Source organism: Paramormyrops kingsleyae, chromosome 3 (genome assembly GCF_048594095.1).
Source record: "Paramormyrops kingsleyae isolate MSU_618 chromosome 3, PKINGS_0.4, whole genome shotgun sequence".
Classification (NCBI taxonomy): Eukaryota; Metazoa; Chordata; class Actinopteri; order Osteoglossiformes; family Mormyridae; genus Paramormyrops; species Paramormyrops kingsleyae.
Window position 1 is genome coordinate 8,797,848 of NC_132799.1, and position 18,814 is coordinate 8,816,661.

At 44.8% G+C, this 18,814-nt stretch overlaps 1 protein-coding gene across 1 annotated transcript; it reads left to right on the plus strand.

The window, feature by feature from the left end:
• The first annotated feature begins 5,254 nt into the window (after window positions 1-5,254).
• fgf8a (fibroblast growth factor 8a) lies at window positions 5,255-12,555 on the plus strand. The gene is made up of 5 exons (XM_023840177.2): window positions 5,255-6,202; window positions 6,299-6,335; window positions 7,336-7,516; window positions 9,718-9,824; window positions 11,673-12,555. Exons 1-5 carry the CDS (start codon window positions 6,171-6,173, stop codon window positions 11,946-11,948), a joined length of 633 nt encoding a protein of 210 aa, XP_023695945.1. The 5' UTR covers window positions 5,255-6,170; the 3' UTR covers window positions 11,949-12,555.
• Window positions 12,556-18,814: the final 6,259 nt, after the last annotated feature.

An 18,814-nucleotide genomic window follows, 5' to 3' on the forward strand; every position in this document is an offset into this window, starting at 1 on the left:
TCTTTACCTCAAGAATATAACAAAAGAATCTGTCCTAAGGCCTGAACTAGTGACATTTTAGCCATAAGTTTAATTCCGTAATCACTTAAATACCAGCTGATGCAAATAAGAAAAATCAGTATATTTTACAGTATTGGTTACATTATACTGGAAATGTAATGTGAAAGTAATACAAATGTTTGATACAATGCGAACATTATGGCAGAAATCAATTAATATTATACCATATTATATTGTGTGTTCAGAACAGGCAAGATTGAACTTGTTTAGTGCACATTGGGCTGCACCATGAGACACAGACTGTCCAGACTATTAAGTAACGACCGTTTTGGCTAGCTGGCTCACTGCTAAAGTTAGAACCATATGGAATATGTATTACTTACATATGCCAAATGAAAGAAAAGTTAAAATGATATTTATGTCAACCCAACGGGACTATGAAACAGCCTCTAGGCTTACGCAGGGGAAACAGTCGATTTTCATAAGCAGATTCCGCTCGGATGGAGCTCTTTCCGTACGGATAAACCTTCAAAACATCTACGAGGGGCTCAGGCAGTGCCGCTGCGTGGCTAAGAGGCGGGGAATAAAAGCTAATCCATCAAAACTGTCACGGGACAGACGTACATGGGGGTGACATGTAGCGATGGATACGTCCACGTAGCTCGAGGCTAAATGCACTACTTTTGAGTTGTTTTTTTTTCCAGTTGTAGAAAGAGGAAGAGGAAGTAGTTACCTGTCAGACTGGAATGGAAATTACTTGGGTTTGGAGAGGGAGGGGCATGTAAGAGATCCACCATGACTCAGGTGACACGGAATCATAGCTGGGCCTTGTTTGACAAGTCAGTACTAATTTAACACCATATACCCCGTTAATTCCTCTCCTCTCACCCAGTCAGCGGGCTATGAGTTTGCCCTATGAAGTACTTTGCGAGACTGGTGTGCAGCTCAGTGCCCATGATTGGAAGGTTGCTGGCTCAGTAATTCAACCAATGGGCACGCTATCTGACCCTGCTCTCTGACTCTCTGATCCATTGGGCACGCTGTCTGACCCTGCTCTCTGACTCTCTGATCCATTGGGCACGCTGTCTGACCCTGCTCTCTGACTCTCTGATCCAATGGGCACGCTGTCTGACCCTGCTCTCTGACTCTCTGATCCAATGGGCACGCTGACTGACCCTGCTCTCTGACTCTCTGATCCAATGGGCACGCTGTCTGACCCTGCTCTCTGACTCTCTGATCCAATGGGCACGCTGTCTGACCCTGCTCTCTGACTCTCTGATCCAATGGGCACGCTGTCTGACCCTGCTCTCTGACTCTCTGATCCAATGGGCACGCTGTCTGACCCTGCTCTCTGACTCTCTGATCCAATGGGCACGCTGTCTGACCCTGCTCTCTTTTGCGGACAAAAGCATCTGCTAAGTAAGTAAATGTAAATACTTTGGTTGAAAGTAACTGCTGAGGAATAATGCCTTTGCTGTGTGACATCTGATGGTCCGCAGCGCGTGTTTCAGACCTCCGTCTCCCCCAAGCAGGAGCCCCGCTGGTTGCCGTCTTGAAGAGGGGCTGCATTCCTCGCATGCAGACCCCCCCCCCGCGTGCCTGTGTCCGCCACACCCTGTCCCTCCTGCTAATTAGCATCTCCTTCACCCCCCGCCCCTCCCGCGCCTCTTCTACGTCCACGTGACGCCTGTCAGTCAGTTTCGGCACGTCTCAAAGGACACCGTGGGGGCAGGACAATGTCTTTCTGGGGGGGGGTGGGGGTGCTTCTCTCCGAGGTGGGTCTAGCTAAGTGAGCGCTGTGATGTACTCTCCCAGGGAGGTACTGTGAATCTCAGTTTGCAGTTTTCATTGTAAAAGATCCCCCCCCCCCCAGCTTATGTGCTGACGGTCCTTCATGGAACAGACAAACGGTAGGTAGCTTGGCACGGGACCTGGCCAGTCCCCCCCCCCCCCACCCCCCCCAATCCCCCACAGTGCCAGCATCCGTCATGAGCACCACAGGAGGCACCCGGCAACCCTTCACCACCGCCGAACACCCCCCCCTTTCAAGATGTCAGCTGTCACCATGGCTACAAAGGCCCTGAAGGTTTTCATCCTAAATGTATATGAGACCTGCTCTGATGACATTTGTATCGTTTTTCAGTGACATATACATATGGCTACATTGTATTATGTTGTAAATACAAGCATTATTTCATGAGAATACATTTATGGAATTTTACAGTTGCCCTCCACTGTCCAGTGACATGTGGTTTATGGGGATTGGTGTCTCAGAATTGCCCTTTGTGGGTGTTCATGTGAGAAATGAGTGTCCTGTGTGGGGCCTTGTGCCTTGAGCGTCCAAGGATAATCTTCAGGCTCATCGCAGGCCGGCTTTGGATAAGTGGTTATGAAAGATGAATGGACATAATGCCAATCTTGGGTGGACTGGAGCGAGAGGAAGTGCATTCGCTATGGCCGGGAGGACCATCCTTCAACAACGGCGCGGTCGCGGGACCGCGGCTAAAACGAGCGTGCGCACAAGCCACTGGTACCGGCAAATGTACTGCCTGGGTAAGATCTGCAAAGGTGAGCGCGTCGCTCACCGGGAGGGAGAGCTGGAGGCACCGGCGTGGTTTCCCACACACCATCTGGATGCCGCCTGTGCCGTGGGTCGAAAAACAAACGTGGGTTCCCAGGCTAGTCATCCCAGACAGGTTAGGCTGCGAGGCACGGAGAGCCGCTCCGGGGGTAATGGAGCCCAGACGCGCCTGAGGCTATCCAGGGGTGTTCAGCCATGGAGCGGGCCGGCCCGCCTTCAATGGGCCGTTAATACAGTTCTACTTCCACACAAAGCCAAACCAGCACATCAAATGTGGAGTGGGGAGTGTGTAGGGGGGGGGGGGGGGGTATGCGTTAAAAGAATGTAGCTCCGTGAGGGAGGAAGAGGCAAGAGGAAGCATTAGAAGGGGCCTGAGATATTGTTTGCCTGGGGAAGGGACTCCAGATGCTTTCTGGGAACTCGTAGAATGAGCCCCCACATCCTCCCTAGCGTCCGAGCCTGGGGAGCAGCTGAGCAGAGCTCCTGCTTGGGATCTTTGGGGGTCCATGTCCACGAGGGCTTGGCACGGCGGCTCTGCCCCTGCCACGACTTCCGACCTGAGTTTTGTGTCCCTTTAAGTTTGGAGCACAGATGTAAGTCGTTATGTTACTGGCAAATGGAGAGATTTCTGTAAAATGGTTAACACCAATGTTTTTTTTTTCTTTTTTACTAACTATTTAATAAAATATTTTTAAAGAGGGAAATCGGAAATTGACTGATTTAACTACCACTATTAACTACTTAACTACCATTACTACCACTGCTGCGAATAATTATTACAATAATAATTACAAAAAGAAAACAACAATAACATCAACAACAAGAAGATTTTTTTACTTATTATCTGCAATAATAGTATTAATGTTGTAATTGTCGTTGTTTCTTGCTATAAATTGATCGTGTATTATGGACCGAAATAATCGTCAACTATATTCGTATATAGACTACGACTACGCTAGTGAAATCGCTATGACGAGTGCCCTCTAATGGTCAACTGGGAGAATTTAGGAGGTGGCGGAACATTTTCAAAGATCAAAAAGAGAGAGTTAAGTTTAGTACTACTAGTAATGTGAAGTATTGGTGACATCGGAAGAAATTCATTATGATCACGTGCAAAGAAAGAAAACATATAAACGATTTATGATTAATGTATAAGCCACTTAACCCCAAATCAACTTTGCAATGTTTTTGCATATTGTCTTGGTTTATTGATGAATCGAAATGGATTTCTAATACTAAAAACACATGAAACAGACGAAACAAACAGCTTTCTTTAAAATATAACTTTTGGACGTTGACCCTGAAAATTTTGCAACATAAACATATAATTAAAATCTTCAGCACCTTCAAAAAAGATTTTGAGCTGCGAAAAAAAAGCACTTGGGATTTGTAAGACTGTTATCCGTGTCATTTAACTAAATCTGGGCAAAAAAAGTTATTTATTTTTTGAAGGCGGTCACCGAATTATTTCTAGGTAACCCATACAAGCGCGTGCAGGCTGCCATGATGCACCAAGGTGGGAGGAGGAGGGGGGGGGGGTATCTTCGTAGGCCTCCTGCACACTTACAAGACGCTGGGGAGGTTTAAAGTGCTCTTAAGCTAAGGAAAAATGTACCGCCGATATGCTTGTAATTCGTCTGCTTCGGATATATATATATATATATATATATATATATATATATATATATATATATATATATCGTGTAAAGCTTAATTTAATGTGGATACACATTTGATAAATTGCATCTCGGCAGCTTTCCTAATGCAGCTGCGGATGAGGGTAAGGAGGATTTATACTAGATTTGAAGGAATTCCTGGAATAATTTTTATTAGTCAAGTGATACTAAGTAAGCCTAATAATTCATTAATAATGATTTTTAATTCATATCTAATTGTCTATATGTACATATCCTCGCAACCTTCGAAAGGCTCGTAAATTAGATTACATATATAATAGATATAATCATGTTTAAAAAGTGAGTCAGTTTATTTTTTAATCACCATACTGTTTTTCTTGGGAAACAAAATGGTAATAATTACTGCTGGAGTACGGGAGTAAAATACACTCCAAAGACCTATATTTTGTTTATTTGCAGTTAATTTCTTATCTAAGTATTTTGAACCTATGGAAGGACCAAGTCTAAGCTATCATTAAAGAGAACGGAATGAGGCGAGAAACGACAGTTTAAGTAGAGGAGAATGTGTCATTCTTTTGCGGGTAGAAAAGGAGGGGGGAGTTGTTTTAAAAACGCTAATCGTCTGTAATCCTTTTAATACGTCTCACACTTTGCATTGGCAATACACAAGTCAGCTATCCCAGTGTCTGTATTATCCCGGGAGCGACTCTTTATTGCCGTATAAAATGATACAAACTGACCTTTGAAAATTTGCGACGAAACCGTTACATAGTGTTTTTCACATCTTGCGCTGGTGCGCTGAAGGACTAATATATGCAATGGGATTATACAATTCGGCTTTTTAATTTAAAGGGAATACATTATTTACATGTTGCATAAATATCGTCTACTTTAAATACACGGATTTGCTTTTTAAATTTAATCTTTTCTTAAATATTGGATTATTAGTTAATTACAGCTCCATGCAAACGTGCAGTGCATTGCAACTTATGCAGAGAGGTGTGATAACTCGTGCGGTGTTACACAAGCCCCTCCCGCAATAGTTGACTTGTTCCTCAGGTGAGAGTATATTTTACATGCAGGGGGAGGGGGGTCGCTTTTGTTCGCTAGGGAAAGGGGGCTTGCTCCTTCAGGATCGTCCTACCATTTTAACCGGAGTGAAAGCGTGAACGAGGTTGACACTGGGGACTGGCAATGGAAAGCAGAGGAGGGAATAAGGGAGAGAAGTCAGTGCTGCACCGCTGCTCATTGAAGCCACATCACCCATAGCGATAAGCAGCTCGGCGTGATCTGAGAGGGACCGTCACTCCGGGATCCTAACTAATTTATCAAGAGAATAAGCCGCAAAGTCAGCGCTACGGATTTGATCTCCAGTGGAAACTTCTTTGGTTTATCAGAATATACATTTGCGTTAAAGCATCTACTATAATTTGTTTACAGGAACATTAACGGACACAGGATGACTTTTTTTTCTGTGACTAAATGTATGATTTATATTGCAAAAAAAGTTTTTTCGTTCTAACTTACATGGCGCATTTTCGAAGATGTACCGGCTCAGTTTTCCACAATGTCCACTCAGAAGTAGTTGATATATGAGTATAATGAGTCTGAAATGACACTTGTTATCAGGATTGATAGGTGCAGTTTTCAGGCATCATATGATACTACCGGTCATCACTGAGGACGTGTAATATTGTGTTATCGTCGCCGCAATATGGACATTTTTACACTTATTTAAATATATTCCTCCGTTTTTTTAACTGAATCCACGCTGTCACTTCTTTATATATATTTTTTTCTGTTCGGGATTTCTAAAATATTTCGTTCCGTTGCCTGCAACAGAGATTTAAAATATCGAAAGCTCCGTCTTTCCCATCAGTTACATGATATCTGCATAATCTAAGTGCAGTGCAATTTCAGTCAGCGACGCGAATTCTACTCGAAAGGTCAAAATGAAAATCCTACCATCAAGACTTAGCTATGTGTAAGTACTATATATTTCCAATCAAGCAACAACCCCTTGAATGTGTTGGCGATGCATCATTGAGAGATTTCCACTGACGACTGCTCTCTCTTGCAGGTTTCTTCACTTTTTTGCATTTTGCTACTACGCTCAGGTACGTAGGCTTCGTCTCTCCGCAATATCATCCCGACTGTTAACGGCTTTGTTCTTATTCGTTATCATTTTAATACTGAATTCGCGAACGTGCATAGTGCGCGCACAGCTCGCGCTGCTCGCATGGTATCGTAATGTGACATAACTGATGTCATGAGTTAGACATGGTTACGGCGCACACTTCCTAATTAATCGCATTTATTCCTGCACACCTGAAATAGACCGGGTTAAATTAGGATATCATATAGAAAATGAAGTGATATTGTATCTTACTGACGTAGATCGTTAAATGATATAGATGGGAATATAGGGTGAGGTGTCTTTGGGGTATAAGCGTGATCAGTGCTGGAGTGGACGGCGGCTATCGCAGCCTGTGCAGCTCGTCACGAACTGGCAGGTATTTGGGAACATATTGCTCCATGCAGAGGATGCAAGGGTACAAACACGCCGGAGGATGCCAGAGGCACTTCGGTGGGAATGAGTTTTAAGGCCAGAGCCTGAATAAGCAATACCCCGTCTTCTTTTTAAGAATATCCCCAAAGTCACGGAGATCTCTATTTCACACACACCGTCCGGGGTGCCACGGTCATTTAAAGGGTTACGACACATTAAGCGTAAATTCATTCCATACATCTCGAGCTGTTACTGTTTTTTTGTTCATGTTTATTTTTTCATTTATTTATATATACTGTTTCAAGAAAGTGAATAGATCAAAAGTTTCGGTCATTGTGGACATTTTCCCCATGCGATCTGAATAGATTTACTGTATTCTACCTTACCGCTGTGATATGATTTTGGACAATTGAGATATTTATTTTTGACACATTGACATAAACTTATTTAATATGATGATTATGGTGTAGCAACTTTCGCACGTGTGTTTGCCCAAGTTAAGCAATTAGTCAGGCACACCTGGATCCATATTGACCTTATACAGCTTTAATCAAAATCAGTTAAGCGGTTCAGTAAATATTTACTGTGCTACGTTTAATTTCCTACAGGTAACTATTCAGTCTCCGCCTAATTTTACGCAACATGTGAGCGAGCAGAGTAAAGTGACGGACCGGGTCAGCAGGAGACTTATTCGGACCTACCAGCTTTACAGCCGGACAAGTGGGAAACACGTCCAGGTCCTCGGAAACAAGAAAATCAACGCCATGGCCGAGGATGGAGACGCTTTCGGTAAGATACATGCCAATCAGCCTTTAAAGTTTTAGGGATAATTCGTAAATTACCGTATATACCGGAAACAGCTATTGTTAATAAAGTTGGAAGAACTTCATAAACACCGGCAACTTGCTTTTTAAAAACATTCCCTGAAAACACTGTAAGTTTACATTAATGCATATCAGACGTAGCCTATATAGCCTAATAAAAATAAAATCTCTGCATAGGCACTAAATTTCAAAATATTTTTGTGACCATAATATTTCTGAGAACCGCTGTTACTATATGCACACGTTATGAATTGAGTCCGTAGATTAACAGTATAAAATAAAGAAGATAAAATAGGCTACTTACAGGATATTAGCATTGCTGGTAAATATCAAGGTGTCATTTTCTTTATGTATAAATTTAATGTGAATGCAGTTAGATGGTGAGGCGGGAACTTTCACCTAGTAAAGTTTGACTGACGACGAGTTGACTGACCAAAAAAAAAATAAAAAAAAATGGATTTTGGATTTTTCAGATTGTCACTCTCCAGAGAAACACGTCTGGAAGAGCCATTAGAAGTCATCTTAATATTTCCGGAATAGCTCTCCCTCTGAAAAAGATGTCCCGTCCATTTCTAAAATCCTAATTCTTAGTTTCACCCATGGGATTCCTTGAGCAGAGTTGTGCCATTCTGTCGCTTAAACCGGCAAAACGCATCTAAAAATAAATAATAAATGCACCACAATTAATTATCAGTGGGCTTTTATAGAAACGTAAAATAGACAACGTTTTTTTAAAAAAACTACATTATAGACATATAATTAAATTCACCTACGAGAGGTTTATTGTATATTGAATTTTCTCGATACCTATATTTAAATGAATTAAGCGTGTTTTCTGTTTCGGATTTAGAACTAATGTCATGTTAGTGCAGCAACAGTGAATTACGGTTTGATTGCATAGAGTGATATTGGTCACCTATTTAACACCAGTGAGAGGCCCTTAAGGTAGACTGAGTTAGTGGGCTTGCTCTGAAGGTCCTTATTTGGCCTAAAGCCTTAATATTACATGGGTGACGGTGTTTGGAGAAATTAAGCAACAGTATTGCTGGCGGGACATATTTGCTGGGGTGAGGGGAAGGAGAGGAACACCCCCGAGGGCAGGGAGCGAAATCCTACAGCATGTGCGTCTGGTTCGTGTGGCCGCCTTCCAATGCCGGCCCCCTTGTCTTCCCCGCGCACGTTTTGGGACCTGCAGTCCGTGTCTGAGCGATGTGTCAAAGTGGGTGAGAGGCCATTGTGGGTCAGCTCCCTATCTGAACGACACCCAGGACCGCCGCAGGCTGTAAGGCTCGGTACCCGTGGATGCAGAAACAGAACCAGACCTATCAGCCCTTGCAGGTTTCAGGTCCAGCTGGGCCTGATACCATTAGATCTGCATGGTTTAGGAATTTTATTACATTTTTAGAAAGAGAGTTTATAGTGTTGTTGCCCTACAATCAAATAAATAGAATAATTTTGGTAAAAGAAACAGCTTTGTATCTGAACATATAATAATTTGTACTATGTCTTTGTAGATTTTTTGTTTTTAATTAATAGATAATTTTATTCACGTTCATGGCCGCTTGGCATGTTCTAAGGATAAAAGACTAAAGGTGTGAAGTTCATTCGCTGCTTGATGTAGATGTAATTCTAAAATGTTATCAGCTTAAATCTGTATCTTTAATCGGTCAAAAATTGCAGTTAAGCTCCTTGATTGGGCAGAGTTAAGTCGGCAGTTTGCGTCCCTGTGATTTACTGCACGCTGCAATTTGCAATTTTATCGGCAGATTTTTTTCCGATATCCACAATGCAGACAATTTGCTGTATGTGTACGATACAAATATAGGATTACAGAGAATTTAATAATCCTTCCAGGGTTGCCCCTTTTCTCTTTAAAAGGATTGGGCTACACGTGTTTTTATCATTTTGCAGGGGTCCTCGCTTGCATAAATCTCCAGATATATCCCCCGCAGGTTTACTGCTTGTGTGTGCATGCGTGTTTGCATCCTTGCATGCTTAAGCCATTTATAAGGGATGCATCATCTGTAACCCAAGAGTGGGCTATCACACAAACTGAACTCCCATTCGGGCGTGACCTTGTCCAAAGGTGGGAATTTATCACATGTAGCAACTAGTTATGACTGTTTGATCCCTCAAGTGAAGAGTCCTTTGTTTGTACCCCTTCAGCTAAACTCATTGTGGAGACAGACACATTTGGAAGTCGGGTTCGAATTAAAGGAGCGGAGACGGGATTCTACATCTGCATGAACAAACGTGGGAAGCTGATTGGCAAGGTAACTACACCCTTTACCGATACTGATTTGAATTACAGTGTCATCTGAATTAGAATCAGAATCAGGTTTATTGGCCAAGCTTGTTTACACAGACAGGGAATTTCTCTGCAGTTGTCTGTCAGTGGTTCTCATAAATACAGTAGATACACAGTTAACAAAAGACCAAGCCAGTGCTGCCATACAATTTGGATGATATATACAATGTGCATGCAGGACCATAGGAAGTGAGGGGGGTTCATTTGGATTAATTCATCTCCGCCAATCATTAGACCCTTGCATTTAAATTATTAAGTTGCGCCCCATCCCCTCCCCTCCCCCCAATATTGAACTCTCCCCCCAACCCGAGGTGTGCATGTGTGGATGATAAATGTCTGAAAACTGAAGCAGAGGATGTCATTATAAGGAATTCCTCAGTAAATGTGATATGCCCAGAACAATACAATAAGTAAAAGGATGTTTAAATATAACTGTAATAATAACCAAGGAGTAACATAATTAAATACAGGAATGCGTAGCCTGAAAGCTTTACATTTCAGAGAGATGCTTTATTTGGCCTGATTTTGTAGCCTTGCATCAGTATAAGACGAGATGAGCGGATGGTACCACTGTGAGGTAAATGGGGTGAACGGAGTGCAGACCCCTCCTTACTGTTTTGGTTTTGACTCCCCTCCTCTGCCGTTATGAATTGTTGGGGTGATGGAGTGAAAGCAATCGGATCCTCCCTCTCTTTTTCGGTGGGCATTTTTTGTTCCAGGCATAGATTAATGCCTCGTTCTTGCTGCGTACGGTAATAAACCGGGATGCACACCCAGCACCGTCCCCCCCGCCCCCCCCAGCACCCTGCCGGGACCGCCATCTGGCCAAGACCCTGATCTTATTCTCCCTGACATGTTGGCCCCCCTCAGCACCGCCTGGATGCCACTTTTGGGTCGATAGGTGTGCTTGGAGGTGCTCGCTGAAATGCCTGGTTTATTTTTAACAGCCCGTTTTGTTAAGTGGTCCGAGGTGCGCATGTGCCCTGTGTTTGGCTCACTCGGGACGCAATATGCGGCAGGCCTGTGGGGGGGGGGGCGGTGGGGGCAGGGCTGGAGAGACCATGACTATGTTACGTGTCCCTAGACTCACCGGCCAAGGCAGAAATCTCATACTCCCAGTCTCATCCTATGCCAGCACTCCCTTTCGACATTTCACATACATTCTCGCAAATTTCAAAAGCATCCCTTATTGATTAATATTAATAATATTGAGTCGATCCACCTCTTAAAAGATTGTTAAAGAATACGACAGTGGCAGTTACACGGAAGAAATGTGTGTGAAGCTGACTTAAGATGATTGCATTGCTGAAAAGGGCAGATATCAAGAAGAGTCTTAAAGAAACAGTAACCCAGAATGTTCTAGAACGTGGGGGGTGGGGAAGGACTTCTTGGTAGAATTTTAGAAAGACTGGTCAGTTGGATTGCGGAGGCACTGTTGACACAAGTGATAGCCAATCGGTCCAGCCTGGCCCTACCTGGGGAGGGAAACGCCGAAATGCAAGGCGCTCTCCAGTAGCACTTTAAGCGGTGACCCGCGACAGTCTCCATGCGGCACGAGGGCTGCAGGCCAGGGTGGGGGCCGCACTTGTGTTTGCTTAAGGGGCAAGACGTCGTTAGCCTCTCTGGTCATCCCGCTGCCCCTTGATCTCGGGGCGTAATGTGTTCAGCACATGCTCTGCTCTCATGGGGAGTTTCCGCCCGAATGGAAACCAGTGCCGGCCGCGTTCAGGTCTCACTCCATGAGCTCGTTTTGGCAAACCCCACTGTGACTAAACACGCCCCCCCCCCCCCACTCCTTCTCTCACCCCCTCAGAGGAACGGCCAGGGCAAGGACTGCGTCTTCACGGAGATCGTCCTGGAGAATAACTACACGGCGTTACAGAGCGCCAAATACGACGGCTGGTACATGGCGTTCACCAGGCGCGGCAGGCCCAGGAAGGGCTCCCGGACCCGGCAGCACCAGCGGGAGGTCCACTTCATGAAGAGGCTGCCCCGGGGGCACCACGTCGCCGAGCACCGGCCATTCGACTTCATCAACTACCCTTTCAACCGACGGACTAAACGCACCCGCCACACGGGGCAGCGCTGAGCCCGCGGAGGGCAAAGCGGAACCTCCATATCGGCTTCTCACTGTGCCCTGTACAGCAGCGTACAGAACGTTCATATTCCTAATATTTAGTTGTTCATAATTTTTCAGAAAGAAAAAAACATAAAAAAAAAAGAAAGTCATCTATTTTTGTACTCGGATAGAAAATGTTTTATGATTTTAGGGAACGGTTTAGTTAGCAAAGCATATGATTGGTCGGGCGTACCGACGTTAGTGGACCTCTCCCCAGTGGTTTCGCCTGGAAGTTTTAGTCACTGCTACACATCGGATGCTGCTTAAGGAAACTTGAAGGGTCCCTGGGAAGCTGTGCTGAGGACAGGCAGCGTCGTGGCCACCCGAACACATGCCCACCGGGTCCTCGGCCAGTCTGGGGCTCGGGTCTTGTCCAGGGAAAACATGCTTACTACCAATACAACTTTAAATGGCAGCCCAGCCAGCCAACCCAGGTCCTCTGCTGTTCTTTTAACTGTAAATCTGAGGTGTAAATGTTTCGTTTTACTCGTAGAAGTACTCTGTTTCTGTTACATTTTGTTTGTTTTTATACATATATAAATATATTTTTATTCAAGGATGTGTATAATAATTTTAATGATGGAATATTTATTTAAAAATGTGTAATAAATTGACATTAGAATACTGCCCTAGCTGCCTGTTTGATCATTCACATTTTACTTATTCCGCTTTCATCCAAAGTGACATACAGGAGAGAAAACAGGGAGGGGGGGGGGGGGGGTTAGATGCCTCGCTCAAAGGTCCAACAGAGGATCCACTCAACCAACTGAGATTTAAAGTGGGGGTCTTCAGATTGGAGAAACGACGTCCTAAGCAGCTAAGACACACTAAAAGTTGGGTCCCATACTAACACTGCCACCTGTTTGATCATTAATGCAGTACGTGGTTTATGCCCCAATGATCACGGACATTGTACTGTTTTATTGTGCCTTAATTTATTATTGTGTTACTTTTTATGTCTTTTTGCTTTCACGGTTTATTGCGGCAGAGTTGACCACCTTGCAGTTCGCTGCAGGTCACAGTCTGACTCTATACCCTGCGTGTGACAAAACCCTTGAATCCTTGAATAACAGAAAACATGCTGAAGTCTCATGGGCATCGATCCGGCCAAGCTGTGACAGTGGTGACCACCTGGGGAAAGTGAACTTGGCCGTTGGCTTCCTATCATTGGTAAACGCGGAGCCTCCCTCAGCCACTCGCATCGCGCCTGTCTATTCATCCCCGGCTGCTGACGGGGCGTTATGCCGGAGAGGAGGACTCAGCATGCTACGCAGGAAGGGCCCAGCTGGCCAGGAGCGTCATTCTGCTGCTCCTTTTGCACCAAATGCCTTTTTGTCTATATCTCTTCTTTCCTTTTTTTCTCATTTACAGCAACCCAGCCACTGTAAATTGCCCCTCTCCGGCTTTATGTCCCGGAAATAACTCGGCGTCACGAGTCAGAGCACCCAACGCATCTTAGCTTTGCGTCGATGATGCTGCTGAGAGCCGTGAGCGGAGGAGCAGAAGCCTGGCTGAGCCGGGGCCAAAGGGGCGTGGCCTCTGGCTGAGCTGGGGCCAAAGGGGCGTGGCCTCTGGCTGAGCCGGGGCCAAAGGGGCGTGGCCTCTGTGCCACTCAGAGCTCTTAGATCAACGCCGCAGTGGGGGGCTCCCTGGGAGGAGGGGGGGGGGGGTGTTCCGCTTATGCCGAGGGCCAAAAATAACACCGGTGCAGCTCGTTGCTGCAGAAAGAGGCAGGTGTTTTTCATTCGACTCGGGCCTCTAGCACCCCTCTGGCTCAATCTGCCCACTAACTGCCCTCAGGTCTCCATGGTGGGGCGGTGCCTCCGGACCGGTGATGGAAGCAGTCTGCCAGTTATTAACTTGGGCATTAGGGGACCTTGTGGAACTCCACTGGGTCAAATCCCTCAACCCAAAAACCACGTACTCTGGCCCATGTTTGGTTCTGAATGTCTCCAGCTCCACCAACACACCTCAAACATGTGCTCTTGGGTCATTGGGGGTGGGGGGGGGTCACCTGCTTCACCCCCCAGCGTAAAATCATGCCACACTCACTGTGACCGAGGCATCTGTCACCTGCAAAGAATATTGTCTGCATACACAAAAAGAATCTCTTTATAGCAAAAAAAACACTCATTTCGCAGCTGGCTGTCCTAATTGGGCCGCCCTGCAGTACTTCAGCGGTCCAGGCATTCAGCAGCAGATTTTTATCTCCGTCGGTAACCATGACAAAAGGAGACGAGCTTCCGTGGCGAGTTCTAATCTCAGGTGCCGATAGGAATCAACTGCATGCAGCACTTGGGCTCCTTTCTGGAGTGTTTCAGCATTTTAAAAGCCTTTATTTTGATCAGGAAATGCAGACACCCCACATCCCTGCTGCGGATGTAAATTCTGCACCCAAATGGCTGAATTTTCTTCAACATCGGTACCTTCTCCTCGGCAATTGATTTTTTTTTTAATGCTAAATATTTTCAAAATGTCTTTGCCTGTAAAAATTGTGCAGTCATTAAAGAGGGCTTATGCATATTTCATCAAAGCTGAGATATGACCAAAATTGCTTTTAATAAGCACACTACCATTTACTGTATGTACCTATTACACATACAGTCAAAGAACTATGAAGTTTGTGGTTTTTCCAGTTTCAGTGCCAACATAGTGACTGTATTTCGCCTTTATAGTGGAGAGTGTTCCAGGCATGTGCGTCCTTGACTTCAAGGTGCACATCGGACGACTATCTACAAATAGATGCTAGCTTCAGTTTAAGTCCAACTCAACCAGTTCTAAACGAGGTAAAAGTGTCCCTTTCGTTCAGTAATGGAGGGACAGGACATTCTACTCCAAGAGGCCAGCCGTGGGAAATATCACACCTTCCGGAGCGGCTTGTGATGGCGTGCAAATGGGGAGCAATCTCACTCAAAGGGCGCCTGCCGTATCCACTTTATAGGGTCACACTTGTCGTTCTTAAACTCTTATAAACAAACAGAGCTACCTCCTTCATTTGCTTAGGCAGCAATTTAGACTGCTACGAGCCCCCCCGCGGGGGCCATAGAACGGCAGGGTGACAGAGGAGCGTGACCCTGTCCTGAAGAAGGAGTCGAGATGGGACACGGCAGAGAAGCGCAGATCAGGATCACGCAGGGCGCAAAATAACAGCGTTTCAGTACAGAGTATTGCAGTAAAAGCACAACACAAAATACAACAGAAACAAGATAGAGTGATGCAATAGTATAATAGTGTTATAGTAATACAGTTATCTACTTGTCTACTGTGCTGTTGTTTTCTGTTTTCGATTTCTTTTCTTACTGCATCTGGAGAAGTGAACTAAGAATTTCATTGTGTAGACACTGCACATATGACAATAAATTGCTTGATTCTTGAATCTTAAAAACAATATATGATAATGCATTGGTGATTTGAAAAAGAGTAATTCAGAATTAACAGCAAGGAGTTAAGTGATAGTAATGTGTCATAACACAGTGTTAGAACAATTAATTATACAGTGTAGAGTAATGCAGTAGTTATAATGTATGTTATAACACAGTAGAAACACAGTGTAAATAATAAATGACTGACCCAGCTCTCAATCTGCAAGATTGATTAGGACTTTAATGTCCAGAGCCTACGCCAAGAACCACAGAGAATAAGGCTGGGTCCACCTTTATCCTGCACGGGATGCTTTTAAAATATCGATTTAGGAGGAGGTTGTTGCAGTTTCCAAATTGTAAGTATTTAAAAAGATACTGCGAGACTATTTATAATCCCAGACTGCACATAAACAGCTCACTCAACCATGAATGTGCGCGGGGCAAGCAATATTGCTAGGTAATGGTGATCGTAGAATAGAATAGGGTACAAAGTCAATAATGCCAATTATGTCTGCATGGGATTTGGGGTTGTTCGTTAAGGGGCAAGATGAAGCCGAAGATGCCGACTGCCAAGAGTGAGGCCCAACGAGAGCCAGCAGGGGAGGTGAGAACTCTGTAGCCTTATCCCAGCGGGACGCTAACTGGGATGCTGTGAAGGGGAACCGCATATGACTCTCTGCTATTTATCCTTGCTTCCCGGGGAGGATGACCCAGCAAACAATCAGCGCCAATGAATATGGATGCCGCCATCTCAGTCGTCCCACATGTGTCGCAGGCAAAGGCCAAAGGCGCGACCCGTGTTGCCCGGAGTCGTGTTCTAAGATGCCACCTGAAAGCGCCAGGTGACTCTAATGATGCCAAAGAGTGATCTAAAGTGGAAGGATGCTGAGGCAGCAGCCAGACCAAGAGGTCCGTTTAAAATGGATCAAAGGGGAGATGAAAACCAGTGTTATTGTTTATGTATACGCTCCTGTAGGGAGGGTGACTTGTTGACTTTTCCAGTTGGGGCTGTAAACTTTTGTTTGTCCATGCATTTCTAAGAGGGACTGTCAGGATGATCTAACCCCATCATTGGGTAAATATGTTTGCCAACTTGCCAAGAAACCCCTCACCTCCACCCCCCCCCCCCAACCCCCCACCCCTCATCGTTTGAGAAAGATCAAAAGGGACCATCCTTTCAGGCCTGTCAATTCAGCTGGAAACCCAACCATAAATGATCTTTAAAAGTCCCAGTGTTTGGGACCCAAGCACCAAAGGACACGCTACTCTCAGCACTGGACACATCCCAAAAAACACGTTGGTTCCAATTATACCCCGATGTGCTCAGCTGATCAAAGCCAGTGGCACCCCAAAGTGAAACTAAGGTGGATGAGGGGGGGGGGGGGGGTCCAGAGAAGGTAAGGGCATTCTTTACTGACAAGACTTTCAATCATTCCTAATAACAATAAAAATGAAACCATGTTTCGTGGAGGCAACGTCTTGTTTTTGACCAAATTTTATAGAGTTTGTAGATCTTGCCCATCCATGTGAATGAGGCTGGTTTGTGATTTTGGTGTCCTTTAGGGGGGACAGTGATGGCCCTCAGGGGAATGTATGGCATTCAGAATTAATCAGTTCATTACACTTACATATTTAGCAAACTTTTTTTGTCCAAAGTGAAATACAAGTGAGGCAAATAGCATATTGCAAGCCTGTGCTGTCATAGAGTCAGTGAGGCATAAGGGCAGCTAGGCTGAGCTTCCAGCCAAAGCCCAGGTACGAGTGTAAGCAGGACTGGAGCAGGAGATGCACAACAACTTCTACTAAAGCAAGAACCTGATAAGACTATTCAATGACCAGAAGTGCAACGTAAGAATATTCAGGGAATGTAAAGAAGCATGAGGCTAGTAGAGGAATTCATGGGACAGATGGGTGAAGAGGTGTTACTTAAAGGTGTTAGACTGTCTAATATGTCTTTAACCTCCGTTAAAATATTTCACATGGATAAAATACCAACATACATGCAAAAGAATTAGGCAATTATGCATCTGTGAAAATGCATTTGTGGTCGATCTCAAACAATCCTGTTGGAGAATGTTAATCTTTTCGTGTTAAACGTGGAAAATGACAAACGTTGGATCTATTCCTGGTCCTGAAAACAATGCTTAAAAGCACAGATTTATTTTTGAGTTATTTGCTTGTCATTGAAAGCAGTTCATATTTGTAGACACCACAGCACCAGGCATTTTATCATATCAAACTCATTCCCAGGGGCTTTTGGTCCTTAAATCAAAAAATGTGCCCCATGGTTCCGTGCGATCCAGAGGAGAGAGAGATTCCTTAAAGCAAAGGGTTTGGGAGATAGCAGCGCGCTGATGAAAAGAAAGGGTGGTTTTTTTAATTAGAGCCGAGGAGAGTATTGCTGTGAGGTAATATCTGTGACAGGAGCCGGATTGAGTGCGATCACAGAGCGAGACAGCAAAGGGGCGGCGCCCGTGAAGAACCAGAGAGCCGGCGATGAAAGACACAAAGTCAGGTCACCACTTGGTGACAAACAAGGAGCTGCCATTGACCTGCATTTCTGACACTCACACACCATAACCCCAGATCAAACGGCTGCTTTGTGCCGCTGATATAAAACATGTTTTACAATGACGGCCCAGAATAATGACACGAGAAGCACTGAGCCACCAGCGGCGGCGGAGGGGAAGGACATGCAGGGGGAACAAGGGAGGGGCCGGTTCGCAGAATGTGTCTCGGCGAGAGGAAGGGGGTGCCGGGGTGTAAGGGCCACGACAAAACGGTGGGAAAAAAAAGAGAAAAGCTGAAGAATGCTTTCCAGGAGCGTCTGAGCATGACCTTGGTGAAAAAGGCGGCTAAAGTAACACAGAGGGCGATGTAGGGAGACGCAGCCTGCCAGGGGATAGCATCTCTGCTCTTATGGCCAGGAGAAACCAGGTTTTACAGCAAAAACCAGGGACATAACTAATGCCTAACTCTGCACCCCCTGACAAAACGTCAGATTAAATAGTTAAAAGTCACATCAAATCATTGAAATATTTTATGTCTTCAAGGGCCCCTGTAAAGTGCTGCCCCCCCCCGAATCTGCCAGGGTAGCCATGCCCCCACTGAGTCCCTCCTCCCAGGCTAACAGGCCTAGCCCAGCGCTAATCAGTGAAACTCTCAGGTTTGTAAATCTATGCTGATTTTAGAATTACTGCTGTGGAATAAAAACCAGTGATGTACAGGATACTTCAGAAATAAGTTTATGAACAGGAGTAACTTAATATCTTTCATTCACAACAAGAGCTTATACCAACACTTTATTGTTGTTTGACAAGCAAACATGATTAAAATGTATACATTACTGTAAACTGACATGAATCAAAGTAATAGTGATGTAATTGGGGAAAGGAGTGATTTAAACATGAAAGTACTTAAAAGTATTAATATTATCATATCGCTTTTATGCACAGTATTAGAGAAAATGCTATT